Raw genomic sequence first — 13,278 nt, forward strand, 5'->3', positions numbered from 1 at the left:
TCATAGAGTATGCATATCCTCAAATTCACTAGATAAGGCCAAACTGTTTCTAAAGTAGGTGGATCGATTTACTTTTCTACCAGATACATTTTTATAAGAGTTCCAGTTGCTACTAATCAAAACTTGACATTATCAGTCCTCTTAATTTTACTCATTCAGTTGGATGTGTTTTTTATGGTTTTATTTTGCATTCCCCTAATTACTAAGGGAATTTTACAAAATTTTATGTTTTTATTGGTCATGTTAATATCCTCTTATTTTAAAAAATCCTCTTATTTAAATCACCTGTTAAATCTGTCCATTTTTCTTTGAGTTTCTGACTTTTGATACATTCGTTTTTTAAAAAAGATTTCAGTTTTGGAGCAGTTATATGTTAGCAAATATCCTATTGACCATTTACTGAAAAGATCATCTTTGCCCCCCTGCAGGGCCACCTTGATCATAAACCAAGAGTCCTTATAAGTGTGGATCTATTTTGAAGTTCTCTATTCAAAATAGTTCTCTATTTTGAAGTTCTCCTTTCATCTATTTGTTTCTATACACGCACAGTTACCATGCTGTCTTTACAAATCTGTGATTACAGATTTATTATAGGCTTTGATATCTGGTAAAATGAGTTATTTCTCTTTTTCTCCATCTCCTTTTTTCAAGAGTTCTATGCCATTTTTGGCTTTTTTCATTTTTATATATATTTTGGATTCAGTTTGTCAAGTTCTCCCTAAAAATTCTGCTGGAATTTTAATTAGAATTGCATTGATCAATTTGAAGAGAACATGAATATTTATAGTATTGAGTTTTTTAATTCACAAAATGACATGTCCTTTCTTTCTTGTCTTCTTTAACCTCTCTAAATGATGTTTTATAGTTTTCTGCATAACAGGACTTGTATAGCCCTTACAATTTACTACTTGCCATTTGAGCATTTGATACTGTAGTATACTATCATCATTTCTTATCTTTTTTTAAAAATTTGACATCTATCTGAGACGGTATGATCCTATGCCTTTATTTTATTTTTTTAAATAAATTTTATTTTTATATTCCCCATACAATTGCAACCCCCCCATTTTGACCCCAATCCCTCCCCTCCCACCTCTCACCCCCCAAAAAGTGTCTCTGGTTCATAGTTGTTTGTTGATTTTGATTTTCACTTTCTTATAGTTATTCATTTTCCTGGTCCCTTATTTAAGTTCTCTAGATTCCTGCTATGAGTGAGACCCTCCGGTATTTTTCTTTTTCTTTCTGGCTTATTTCGCTGACCATGATCCCTTCCAGCGCCATCCATGTTGCTGCAAATTGCATGTGTTTATCTTTTTTGAATGCTGAGTAATATTCCATGGTGTATATGTACCACATCTTCTTGATCCAGTCATCTATTTTTGGGCATTTGGGCTGTTTCCAAAGCTTAGCTGTTGTAAACGGTGCTGCTATAAACATAGGGGTGCAGGTGTTCTTTGGAATTCATGTTTCTGTGTCCTTTGGGTAAATACCTACCTTTAAATCACATGTGATGTTGTAAGCCAGGCAAGGGCCATGCTTGTTGAAGGCTTTTAGGGAGCCTCCTCCTTTACATTTCCAGCATCTGCTGGATCCAGGTGCTCTTTGGCATTTGCTGGCTTTTAGCTGCATTACTCCAATTTCTGCCTCCATCTCCACATAACTGTCTTCTCTCCCTCTGTTTCTATTTCTCCTTTTCTGTCTCTTACAAGGGCACTTGTCACTGGATTTAATACCCTACTCTAGGATGACCTTGTTTTGAAAGTCATCTATTTGAATCATTCAGTTACTGCCTGTCTTTTCTTGCAATATTCCTCCACTTACTAAAATATCTGTGAACAAGTAGCATCAGCATCAACTGGGACCTTCCTAGAAATGCAGGATCTTGGGTCCCAACCCAGACCTTCCAAAATAGAAGCCACCTCCTTCTAACAAGATCCCCAGGTACTTCACATGCACCCTAAAGTATGAGAAGCCTGATCTAACCCAAGCACTTCCAGTAATCTGAAATTCATTGCCTCCCAAGGCAACTCATTCCGCATTTGAGCACTTTTAACTTCTAGGAAGATATTATTTTGAGTCAAAATGTGTCCCTAAAATTCCAGTCATTGTTTAAACCAGAAATAGTCTACAGAAGAAATCTAATTCCTCTTCTATATGGCAATCCACCAGCTATATGAACAGAAAGAACTCCTGTAAATTTTTCCCATTTTTTACCTTTTCCATCAGATAGCAAGATAACAAGTTGTCTCCCATTAAAACTTTGAGCTGTAGTTTCAAGTCTTGCTCTATTTCTAGGAGAAGAGGGCAGCGCACCTTATACCCAGGCCCTCAAAGGGTGTTGAAAGGCTGGTTTTACCTTACAGGGATGTAGCCTTCCTTCATGCCTACCCTGCTTGGTCTGGCATCGTAAATTTAGAACAACTCAAAGTAACATCAACAAACATTAGCTGGGCCAGGGCAGTGGGGAGGTGTGAGGGGAGGAGATTATATGTCCAGCTCTGTTTTGTAGGGAATGCAAAGAAATGTAGGCTATTCTTCAAGTAATTTACAGTCTGTTTAGAGAAACAACAGGTGAATATATCATGTGTTTTAAATACAGCATACAGTTGAGTGCCATAAAGTGTGACTTAAACACCTGAGGAATGTGGGCATAGGGAAGGGCATTTAAGTCAGGCTAACCAAAGAAGAAGAATATTCCGAAAAGCCTTTAAGTTACAAGAACTAGGTGGGACTCCCGGCTTTGATACTTCTCGAATGTGTCCATTAGGAAAGTACCAAATATTTTTGGGTTTTAGCTTCTTCATCTGATAGAGATGAGTAGCAGCAGTATTTCGCATAGAGAGGGGTTGTGAGGCAAAGAAGAAGACATGTGAACTTCACTATCACTAAGTTCAGTATCTGGGCAGGACAGAGAAAGAGTAAGACACCACATTAGAGTGAGAAACAGCAGGAACAGCAGCGAGGGGTGGAATGAGCTCTGTATATTGCAGTTGATAGTGAGGGAGGGAGACCAAAACACCAAGAAGACCCTATTCCCTTCAGCTGGCCTGTTAGGGCCACACCCACTGTGAGGAAGAGCTTGAGAAGCCCTGGGAAGAGCTAGTGATGAATTAGGCTGTTCCTAAGGTTGTGAGCTCCAGTATCACTGGGGAGTTCTCGCAAAGTGCCAGGGAATGGGGAAGGTGGGGGAAGATCTTCCACCCAGGAAAGAGGCTAGACCAAAGATTCTAAGGAAAAGTTTCCAACTAAAAGCTTCATTAAACTGTGTTTCTCCTAAAGGACAGTAGGATGGGAAGTAATTCCCTGCTCTGCTAATCTCTTGCTATTGTTGTTGCTCTTATAGTCTGTTCACAAGAAACCAGATCCCCTGCCAGCCCAAGACCCCTGTACCACCATTTATGTTGCTGCCGAAGAGCCTGTCTTGGAACCTGCCCAGGTGAGACCTAGCTGTGCCCTACTCTGTAGAGGAATATTGGGGGAGGGGAGAGGGTGCCATCTGGGTGGAGCTGAAATGAAACAGAAGCCCGAAATGAAACAGGCAGGCCCAGCAAGCAGGCAGCAAGGGACACTGCAACCTTAGTTGCAGCATTTCAGGGAAACTGCTAGAGGCTGCTTACTGGGGCATAAAACAAAAGGTGGGGTTGTAACCCTCCCTACAAGGGGAGCAGGCAGCCCAGGGCCCTGGCAATGTCTAAAGGTCACTGACCCCATGACAATTCCAAATGCTGCCTGACCCTGAGACCTTTGTCTTTTCCTAAGCAGCTGTTTGCATTTGCACTTGTAGGGTGGGTGCCAGGCCCTCCTTTATGACATCTGTTTTGCCCCCAGGAATTAACCTCTATCACAGTCTATGCCAATGTGACGCTTCCAGAGAGCTGACACCACAGGCCAAGCCAAGGGATTTTCTGAAGGAAAATGCAGGAACTGAAATAAATGCTGAACTTGGTCCCAGGTCCCAAGTTCCCCGTGCTGCTCTAACATCTGTTCTCTTCTCTGATCAACTCCCTGGTGATGCTTCTCCACTTCCACCTGTGAGATGGACCAGGATGTGGGGCTTCCTAAGTGGGGCTTGACCTGCTCCACAGGGACAGGCCCAGAACGGAGAGGGTAACACAGCTCCCACCTCCGCGGTGGAAGAGACAATGGAGAGTGTGGATCCAGCAGAGTCCAGAAGGCCAGGTGCCTGCTCTTTGCTGGACGGGACAATAAAGCTGAATGGCAGAAGGCCAGACCATCCCGTGCCCATCTCAGTCTGCTAACCACCAGCCACAAAGCCAGGGAACAGTTTACATTTTGGTTGCCGGAGCTGATTCCCATCAAGGTCCAGACCTGTCAAGGCTCTGTATGTCAGTTTCTCTCTCTGGATGGGTAATAAGGGGTGAGTTCCTTATTATATGTAAAACACTCAGATATACTTTATAAAAGAAGCTAATACAATCAGTATTTTATTTGTAAAGTCCAGAAGCTAAACAGTCAATAAACTGAAAACACAACTTTGAGATCTCTGAGTTTTGAATAATGGAATGTAAATCATTTCCGATTCTTAACAGCACAGTTCTGTGCAAAGGGCTTTCAGATTTATAGAAAAGCAGCAAGTGTTGCGTGCTGCTGTTATGGAAGAATTTGGGATAATCAGAAGTTGTCCCAGATGCTTTTTTAGTCCCCCAAATAATTTTTAAATCCTAGTTTTTTCTTAACTCCATTAGACAACAAACCTGAAGCTTCAACAAAGAGTCTCTATGGCAAAAATCTCTTTTAGGAAAGTTCTATTCTCTGCTTTCAAACAGGTCCTCTTCAATTTAAACTCTCCTTTCTTGTAGATTCTTGGATGACTTTAGTGGACATTAAGAAATCAACTATCTTACAATCACTTAACAGAGGTGACAACTTTTTGGTTCATGGTCTTTACTGTTAGCAGGTAGATTGAGAGGTACCCCAAGACCCTCTGAAGGGGTCCGGCCATCCATGTGCATAAAGGCAAAGGAATTATGACTATGTAAAAGAATTTTAATATAATTTTGTGCAGAGAGAGGGAGGAGAAGAAAGGATAATAATTTCCCAACCAAACACCCAAAGTTACCCATTTCTTTGTGGGTAAATGTCCAGCCAAACAGAGCTGGCCTACTGCAGGGCCTCTGAGGCCCAAAACCTTGCCACAGTCAAAGGTACCTTTTGGCAGGAAACCATAGGAAAGGGACAGGAGGGGCCAAGCAAGTCTGGGATGAAAGGAGCAAAATTAAAGTACCATTCAAGGAAAGCCTGCCATTGTCAACCTCCCTGTGTGTGTGTGATGCATGTGTCTCTTCTAAAGGTCTCTACATGTCTCTCCTCCATGTGTCCCTTCCAAGTCCTGTGCAAGTCCGATGCTGAGAAGCAAGCAGGTCCTTCTTCTCCACATGTCTCTCTCCCCATATCTCTCCCTGTGTCTGTGTGTCTCCTCCTGAGCCCATCTGCCTTCTGTGTTATATAGCTTCACCTGGCCACTCAGCTCCACCCCTCAGTAGGTGGGGCTGGATATATGGAACCTCTCTTTTTATGGAGCTGCCTCTGTTGCATTAGTTACCTTGAGTCTTACCTCTGTCCACATTTAGTTCTGGTGTATCTCATTTCCTGGTACCAATTTCAACTATAGTATTCTTAGTTACAATCAACAGAAATCAACTCTGGAGTTTTTTATGTGAAAAGAAGTCTACTGGGAAGATATTGGTTGGTTCACATAACTCCAGAAGATGCTGTAAAACCAAACTTTGAATATGCACAGGAGAAGGGAGGTGAGGCTGTGGTTGGGAGGACAGTCCAAATCACAAACCAGAAGAGGAGTGACCATGCCCGCTCACATCACTGCCACTGGCCCAGGACGAGACCCACACTCTGCCACTCCCTCTGTCTCCAAGAGACTGGGGCACTCAATATTGCTACTGCTTTGTCTGTACCAGAGTGCCTTATCCAGTGTCCCTTCATCTTTTCATCTCTAGCTTCTAATTCAGAATTTGGGACTGCGTGGACATCTTTGGTTACATGTCCATGTTCTACCTCCAAGGATATCTGCATCTTCCACTTTCACCATGGCTGGTGGGCTCTGCCTATCATGAGTAAGGGAATTCAATGAAATGTGACATTGAACACGCAAGAAAATGCCCAATGCATTCACTAGCTATTCTGAAAATCTAGCAGCTACTAACAAAGGCTTGTGCCCTCTGGGTTTGACTCTTTGCTCCTTTACTACAACTCTGATTGCTCAGACAGCTCAGTTCCTATCACTTGGGTTTTTCTTCTGACTGAATTCTATCTTGTGGAAGTGCAGAAAAAAAGAGGCTATTCCCTTGGAAGTCCCTGACCTTGCTCAAGTCCTCACTGGGAAGACAGCTGAGTCAGTGGAAGTCTTCAGGTAACCTTCATACCATGCTGGATATATGTCTGCCACCACCAGCCCAGGCTTGAGAGGGAAAGCAGAGTACCCTGCAGATTATACCCTTACCTCTCCCCTTCTCTCCAAAACCCCTATGGCTGAGCTGGAGCTCTCCTTTTCCTCAGGCTTAAACCACACACACACACTCACACACACGTACACAAACAACAGATAAGAGTTCCCTTGGTTTCTCCTCTAATGTTTTCTTTTGACTGAGCATTTTCAGTTCTGGAGAACTGAGAAGGAACAGACCCACTCTCTTTTTTAAGGAACTGGTGTTCCAAAACACAACTGGTGGAGCCTCAGCCCTTTTTAGGGCTTTGTCACACAGCCAGGATGTGATGGCGAAGGGAATGTCTGCTGACTGGGCCACCGCTGATCACTGCAAATCATTGCTCTTCCTGAAGCTCTTGTTACTACCTCCTTGCAATGAATAAAATACACATAATTAATCGAGGGAGTCACCCTTTTTGTCTAATGTTACTAGAGTACTTGTAGCACAGCCTGTATTACATTGCATGGGCTTGGGTCTGGGTTATAAGCTGTGAGTTTGTCCCTTTCTAGGGTGTGGGCAAGGCTTAGCTGTGTGCCCTCTGCACACAGCTAAGGAACCTCTTACAAGCACACAAGAAAACTATGTTTAGAGGATTGTTTAATTGTTGTCACTGCCAGAGTAATTCCCTTCCCTGAACATCTTCAAATTCCCCTTGTGGAATAGACCTATAACAGGTTTCTTAACCTTAGCACTGCTGACATTTTGATCCAGATAAGTGTTTGCAATGGGACTGTTCAGTGCATTGGGTGATGTTTAACAGCATCTCTGGCCACTACCCTTTAGCTGTTATTAGCAAATCTCCTGTCCCCCAGTTACGGCAATCAAAAATGTCTTCAGAATGGCCAAATGTCCCACCAATTAAGAGCCATCAATTCAGGGGGCCTCCCTGATGGCGCAAAGGGTTAAGCATCTCACTATGAAGCAATCCGCGGCCTCTGCAGCACAAGTGCGATCCTGGGCCGGCCAGAGAGCAACCCACATGACGTGGCAGACCTCTCCTTGTCTTGCCTGCTGCTCCCCTCAGCAGTGTATTTCAGTCAAGTCTGCCTGTTCTGCTCCCCACTCTGTTGCTGATAAATCCTCTCACCCCTGGCCTCTCTGGCCTGTACCCCAGCTCTTGTATGCATAAATAAATGAATCTTAAAAAAAAGAACCATCAATTCAGAAACATACTGGCTGCCTTGTCATCTTTACATAGCTAACTATGCTTTTAAACCAAGAAGAAAATCTATCAAAAATCATATTTTGAAAGTGGTCAACTGGTAACTTAAGCTTGACTAGCACTTGCCAATTCCCAAGATTATCTAAATATTAGTTAATTAAGTATACTTTTAAAATACAGATGCCCAAGCCCTACCTGAATTGGTATTAAGGTCTAAGGAACCACCTACCTAGAGACTATAGTTACAACCATAAAGGATTTTGTGAAGAGTTCCACACGACAGCCACAAGAGGGAGACACAGCAGCACAGTCCAGTCACTCCAGGGCCCCCAACACCTCTTCCACATCTGAAGGATGTGGACTCAGTCATAGACTCACCGAACTGTGACTGGATTCTATCAGTTCCCAACACCTGCATGTGGGGGAAGAATTGCCCCTGCCCCTCGGAGATAAGGAGATGCAATGTGAATCAGCAACAGACTCTACTCAAGGTTAATTGCAGTAAGGCTAATTGAAATTAGATTATTTCATGGAAGAGTCCCAGTTCAACTGAAAGCTTCACTCACTCAACAAATAGCTATTAAATTCCTACTAAGTGTTAGTGGCATGATCCGTGGGTCATCCAAAGTATACTTGCAATTAAAATATGATCTGCTGGGACTCACTTGAAAATGGAAAGAGATTATATTATAATAACTCTGGAGCATGGTGGGTTAAAACAATTATTAGTCACCCAAGCAACAGAGGAAGTGCCTGACCTTTGTAAAGCACACGAGAGGTGCACCCAACTAGACCTCAGGAGTAAGGAGAGTAAGTCGATTTCAGGTAAAAAGTTCGAAGTTGCAGTGGAAGTGAATTAGAAACCTCCCAGGGGGTAATCAAAGATAAGACTTCATTCAGCTCAGGAAAAAAAATAGAATCAAATTCTGAGGGCTACCTTCATGGCAGTTACACTTTCAACCTGAGACTGAAGAGAATAAAAGGTGGGCTCTTGATAATGATGTACCCACATTTAAAGGGCAGAATGGGGTCTCCCCTGGTGGTGCAGGCGGTTGAGCGCAGTGCTGCGAAGCTGCATACAGCCTCTGCAGCGCTGGTTTGATTCGGTTCGATCCTGGCCCGCTGGTGAGGGTCCCACATGGCACGGCAGACCTCTCCTGTCTCGCCCACTGCTCCCCTTGGCAGTGTATTTCATCAGTCTGCCTGTTCTGTTCCCCGCTCTGTCTCAATCCTCTCACCCTCTCGCGCATCTTGCCTGTCCCCCAGTTCTTGTATAAATAAATGAATGAATCTTTAAAAAAAATAAAGGGCAGAATGTAAAACAACAGCCAAGGACACAAATAAGGTCACTGATCACAGAAGTCGGAAGGACAAGCCAGGTGCCTATTTCAGGAGCTGCTAAAGAGAAAGGGAGCTGAGAAAGGTCACTGGTTTTGGATTTAGTGAGGATTTTGTGAGATGATTTGGAAAACAAGGGAGTAAAAAGAAAAAAATAAATGAGGTAAAGATTTTTAGGTAAGTGAAGTGTGGAACTGATTTTAAATTTCTTGCTAGTTCTGGTCCCAAAAGTTCCTTTGGGGATGTGACTCAAACACCCGTATTCATAGGATTGTGGGCAGCCATGGTTGGAAGGACTTTATAAGACAATCACACAGTTCCTTCCTTGTCCAAATTCCTGGATGTCCAATACCACATCCCCAATATCCTCTACTGTATCCCCAACATTGTAACAGGCTTTGCCACACTGAGTAGTGAGGAGACACTCTCTCAGTAAGGTAGCAGGCATTCCTGGTTGCTGCAAAGTTCTTTAAATTGAATAGACATCCACCTTCCTATCACAGTCCCCTCCACGCACCCAGTGCCTCCGCTAGGCCCACTCTTCTTCTTGGAGTTAATGAAATAAAATCCACTTGTTCTATCTTAAAATCCTCCAAACATATAAAGGCATTGATTCTTCACCTTTTCTCCTACTCACAACTTTCCTAAAATTATCCTATTTTCTTTATAATAAACAAATTGCCTTCTCACTTTTACCATTGTCTGCCAGACAGTAGTGTGTGAACGGGGGTAGCGGGGTTCTGCACAGTAGAGACCAGAAGGGATCTTACGGCCCCCTTGGGTCCTCTTCGGATCTTTTGTCCTCCATCTATGCAGTGCACTTACTGTAGGCCTGTCTGGGAATCTTGTCTCCTGTCCCCTGGAGGCTCTTCTGGGCTCCCCATGATGACCTGGTGTAGTATCTTAGCAACTCTTGACTGCCAACCAGAGAGGAACCATGAATGACTTACTCTTGGAAAGAGATTCAATCAAGTTTAAGTCATCTGGGAAATGAAGCTTCAAGAAAATCTGAATAAAGTGGTAACAGGAGAACAGAGAAACTAAGGAAGGCAGTGGTAGGTGACAACAGAATGTGTTTTAATATACATAGCTTCAAACACTTAAACAAATGGCAGGGATCTTAGCGATCTCTTATCCCAACCCTAGACCCAAGGTAGGCATCTCTTTCAGGGGGAGACACTTCAGTTCCAGAGACATTCCCAGCCATTCCTGGCCCTCGCTCACACCACCTCAGAGGTGAGGAGTATAGAAACTGGCTTGTGAGTTTGGGAAGATGAACTAAGTGAACTCAGCACAGCCTGCTGAGCTGTCTTTCCGGGGGTGGCCTATCTGCAGGAAGCAGCGCGCTGTGGGCTCACATTTGCTCCAAGGGCAGCTGTGATCCTGTGGGGAGACGGGATTGAGCTCGCGTGACTTCCTCCTTCTCCCCATTCTCTTTTCCCCCTTAGGCCTCATCAACAGTATTAAATGATAACAGTAGCACAAACATACTCAGTAGCACTGAGGGGTGCTTATGGGCCAAGCACTGTTCTGGGTGTTGGTCACCTAAGACTGCATTTGCCCATCAGTTTCATCAGTAAAAAAACTGACTTTTTTTCACCATCTATTTTACTTCTGTGTATCTCAAAATTGATTCCCAACTCAGAAGAAGAGCAGATGGGATTTATTACCTCCTCCCGGAAACCTCACACCTTGGTTAACTATTTGCCAAGCCTTCCCTATACCTCCCTCCCACAGACATCTCAGTTTCCCCTTTAAAGAGGTCAAGTTGGAAAATCAGTGTACATTAAAATCCCTTTCCCGAAACTTGCCTATTTTTATCTTGGTTCTTCTCCGAATGAGAAGGTATTCAGAGAATATCTGGATAATTCCTCTTCCATATGACAATTTTTCAAATATCTGAATGTGACTGTTACCTCAATGTGACCTTTGACTGTGGACCAAGCCTCTGAGCACTGCCCCCCTCCCCCAGAGTTCACGGCTTCATTACTTTGAATGGAGTGATGGGAAAATGAGCTGAGTAATTCCCATGGTCTCCTTCTCCTAAAAGTCTATTGTGTCAAAGACTTTCTTCAGCCATGCTTCACAGGACTCATGGCTCTCACACTGTCCTGTCTGTTCTTCTAGAACACAGTCAACCTTGTCAATGTGTCTTAAACTTTGCTACTCAAGACCGAACTCTGCTTCAGACACAAGATACACCCAGGCAGACAAGAGCTGTTATTGTCCATGACGTGATAATGTGCATTCTTTTTGATTTTTGAGTTGCAATTCAAGTCCACAGAAATGGATTGATAGTCTGTTAATTATATTCCTCAATTCATGCCATAGAATCATCACTGGTCCAGGTGTTGCACCTCTTTGTCTTGTTTTTATCTTATTCTTATAGTCTCCCTTTTCTTTTTTTTAAGATTTATTTATTTATATGCAAGCTGGGGTACAGTTCAGAGGCTCAGGAGAGTGAGAGGATTCACCAGAGACAGAGCGGGGAGCAGAACAGGCAGACAGACCAAAAGCACTGCTGAGGGGAGCAGCGGGCAAGCCAGGAGAGGTCTGCCACGCCATGCAGGTATCTCCCTGGCCGGTCAGGAATTGAACCAGTGCTGCAGAGGCTGCAGACAGCATCACAGCACTGTGCTCAACCTGCTACACCACCAGGGAGGCCCTATTCTCCCTTTTCATACCCCATCCTCTGTTCTCTCTCTGCTCTCCACCTCCATGTCCCTGAACAGACACAACTGTCGAATGTGTGCCTATTTAGCCCACTGCCTGCTTCTATTTGTGTGAGTGTTTACACTGCAAATACCTGGAACTATTTTCACACACACGCACATGCTTGCATGCACACTTAGAGAAACATCTCATTCTGCTTCTCAAGTCTATTTTTGTTTTTATTGTTCAATATTGCACATTTTCAGACCTTTCCAAGTTGAAATATGTAGCTTTAATTCAATTTTTTTGAATACTGCTAATATTATATCCTACAGATATGCTATACTTTATTTCTCTGTTGGTAAACACTTTCATTTTTATAACTCTGTTATTACTAACAATGTTAACATAAACAATCATTTCTGTTTTTTTTATTTTAATATCTCTTTTGGTACTTATGTGAGTGATTCTCTGGGCAGTACTGGGGGGTGGAATGGCTGGGTCATAAATTATGCAAATACTCAACACTCAACTCTCTAAATGTATGTAATTGTTCTGCAAAATTTATGCTCCTCCTGATAGTACGTTAGAGCTCTTCCTAGTCCCCTTCCTCATCAGCACTTGAAATTCCCTGAAGTTTTGGCTAATCATTTCTCTAATTTGGTGTATTGTGAGTCTCCATATGATTATTTGGTGTTCCAGTTTCTATTCTATGAATTGCTTATACATAGTATTGACTCATTTTCCCACTAAATAACTTTCTCTTGATAATGTAGAGGTCATCCCTATATATTTTGGATACTAAATTTTAGTTGGTTACATACACTTGTCTTTTAACACTGTGCAGAGTCTCTTTCACCAGGGAGAAAATTTAATTTGATGTAGTCATCAACTTTTCACTTTATTATTATTTTTTTTTTAGTATGTAGGTTAAAAATTGGCATCACCCTTAAGGTTATAAAGACATTCCTCTACATCATCATCTAATAGTTTTAGTACCATTAATCAGTTTTAATAGAGTCAACTGTCTATCAAAATTCTGTATTTTTTGATTTGTTGCATACATCTTTCTTGTTTTCATCAAAATATTAACCATAACTATTTTTAAAATTGTATATACTAATCTGTACCTGTATAGGTCAGCTTCTACTGTCTACTTTTTCTCTTGATTATTAAACATTTTTGTCTGCCTGGGTTTTTTCAGTTGAATGCTGTATATTGTGTATAAAGGGACGAAAATGGCTAAAAATTATTTTCACTCCACCAGAGAGGATCTCCCATTTCATTCTGATAGGCAGACAGTCCAGTCACCTCCGTGCAATAGGAGTGAGCTTCATTAGGTTGGTTTTCTTCTCCCACCTGGATTCTTCATGTATTATCACCGTGGAGGTCACTGATTTGATTTTCCATTTGGTTTATTCTACTTTCACAGCTTTCCTCAGAATTTTTGATCTCCTTTGTTGATCTTTTTCCATCCTGCATCTCCATTATTTTATTATTTAAAGTTTCAGTTTCTATTTCTGTTGACTAATTTTATTTCTTAGGACATTGATTTGCTTTTCTGATTTTCCTTGTATATATCTGTTCTGATTTTCTGTGTTTTGTCCATTTCTTTGAATTTCTTGGTGTGGCAATTTTGAATTCTATATATGATAGCAAAAA

The 13,278-nt window shown here is 42.3% G+C and overlaps 1 protein-coding gene across 1 annotated transcript in view; it reads left to right on the top strand.

Moving 5' to 3' along the window:
* SLAMF1 (signaling lymphocytic activation molecule family member 1) overlaps positions 1-4,419 on the top strand; it is a 31,474-nt gene extending 27,055 nt beyond the window's left edge. The window contains exons 6-7 of the mRNA XM_037504461.1: positions 3,344-3,436; positions 3,829-4,419. Of these exons, the coding sequence (XP_037360358.1) occupies positions 3,344-3,436; positions 3,829-3,879 (144 nt within the window). The 3' untranslated portion in view covers positions 3,880-4,419. The remainder of the gene's footprint in view (positions 1-3,343; positions 3,437-3,828) is intronic.
* The last annotated feature ends 8,859 nt before the right edge of the window (positions 4,420-13,278 follow it).

The sequence above is a fragment of the Talpa occidentalis genome, unplaced genomic scaffold (genome assembly GCF_014898055.3).
Source record: "Talpa occidentalis isolate TD23 unplaced genomic scaffold, MPIMG_talOcc4v2.1 talOcc4.12, whole genome shotgun sequence".
Classification (NCBI taxonomy): domain Eukaryota; kingdom Metazoa; phylum Chordata; class Mammalia; order Eulipotyphla; family Talpidae; genus Talpa; species Talpa occidentalis.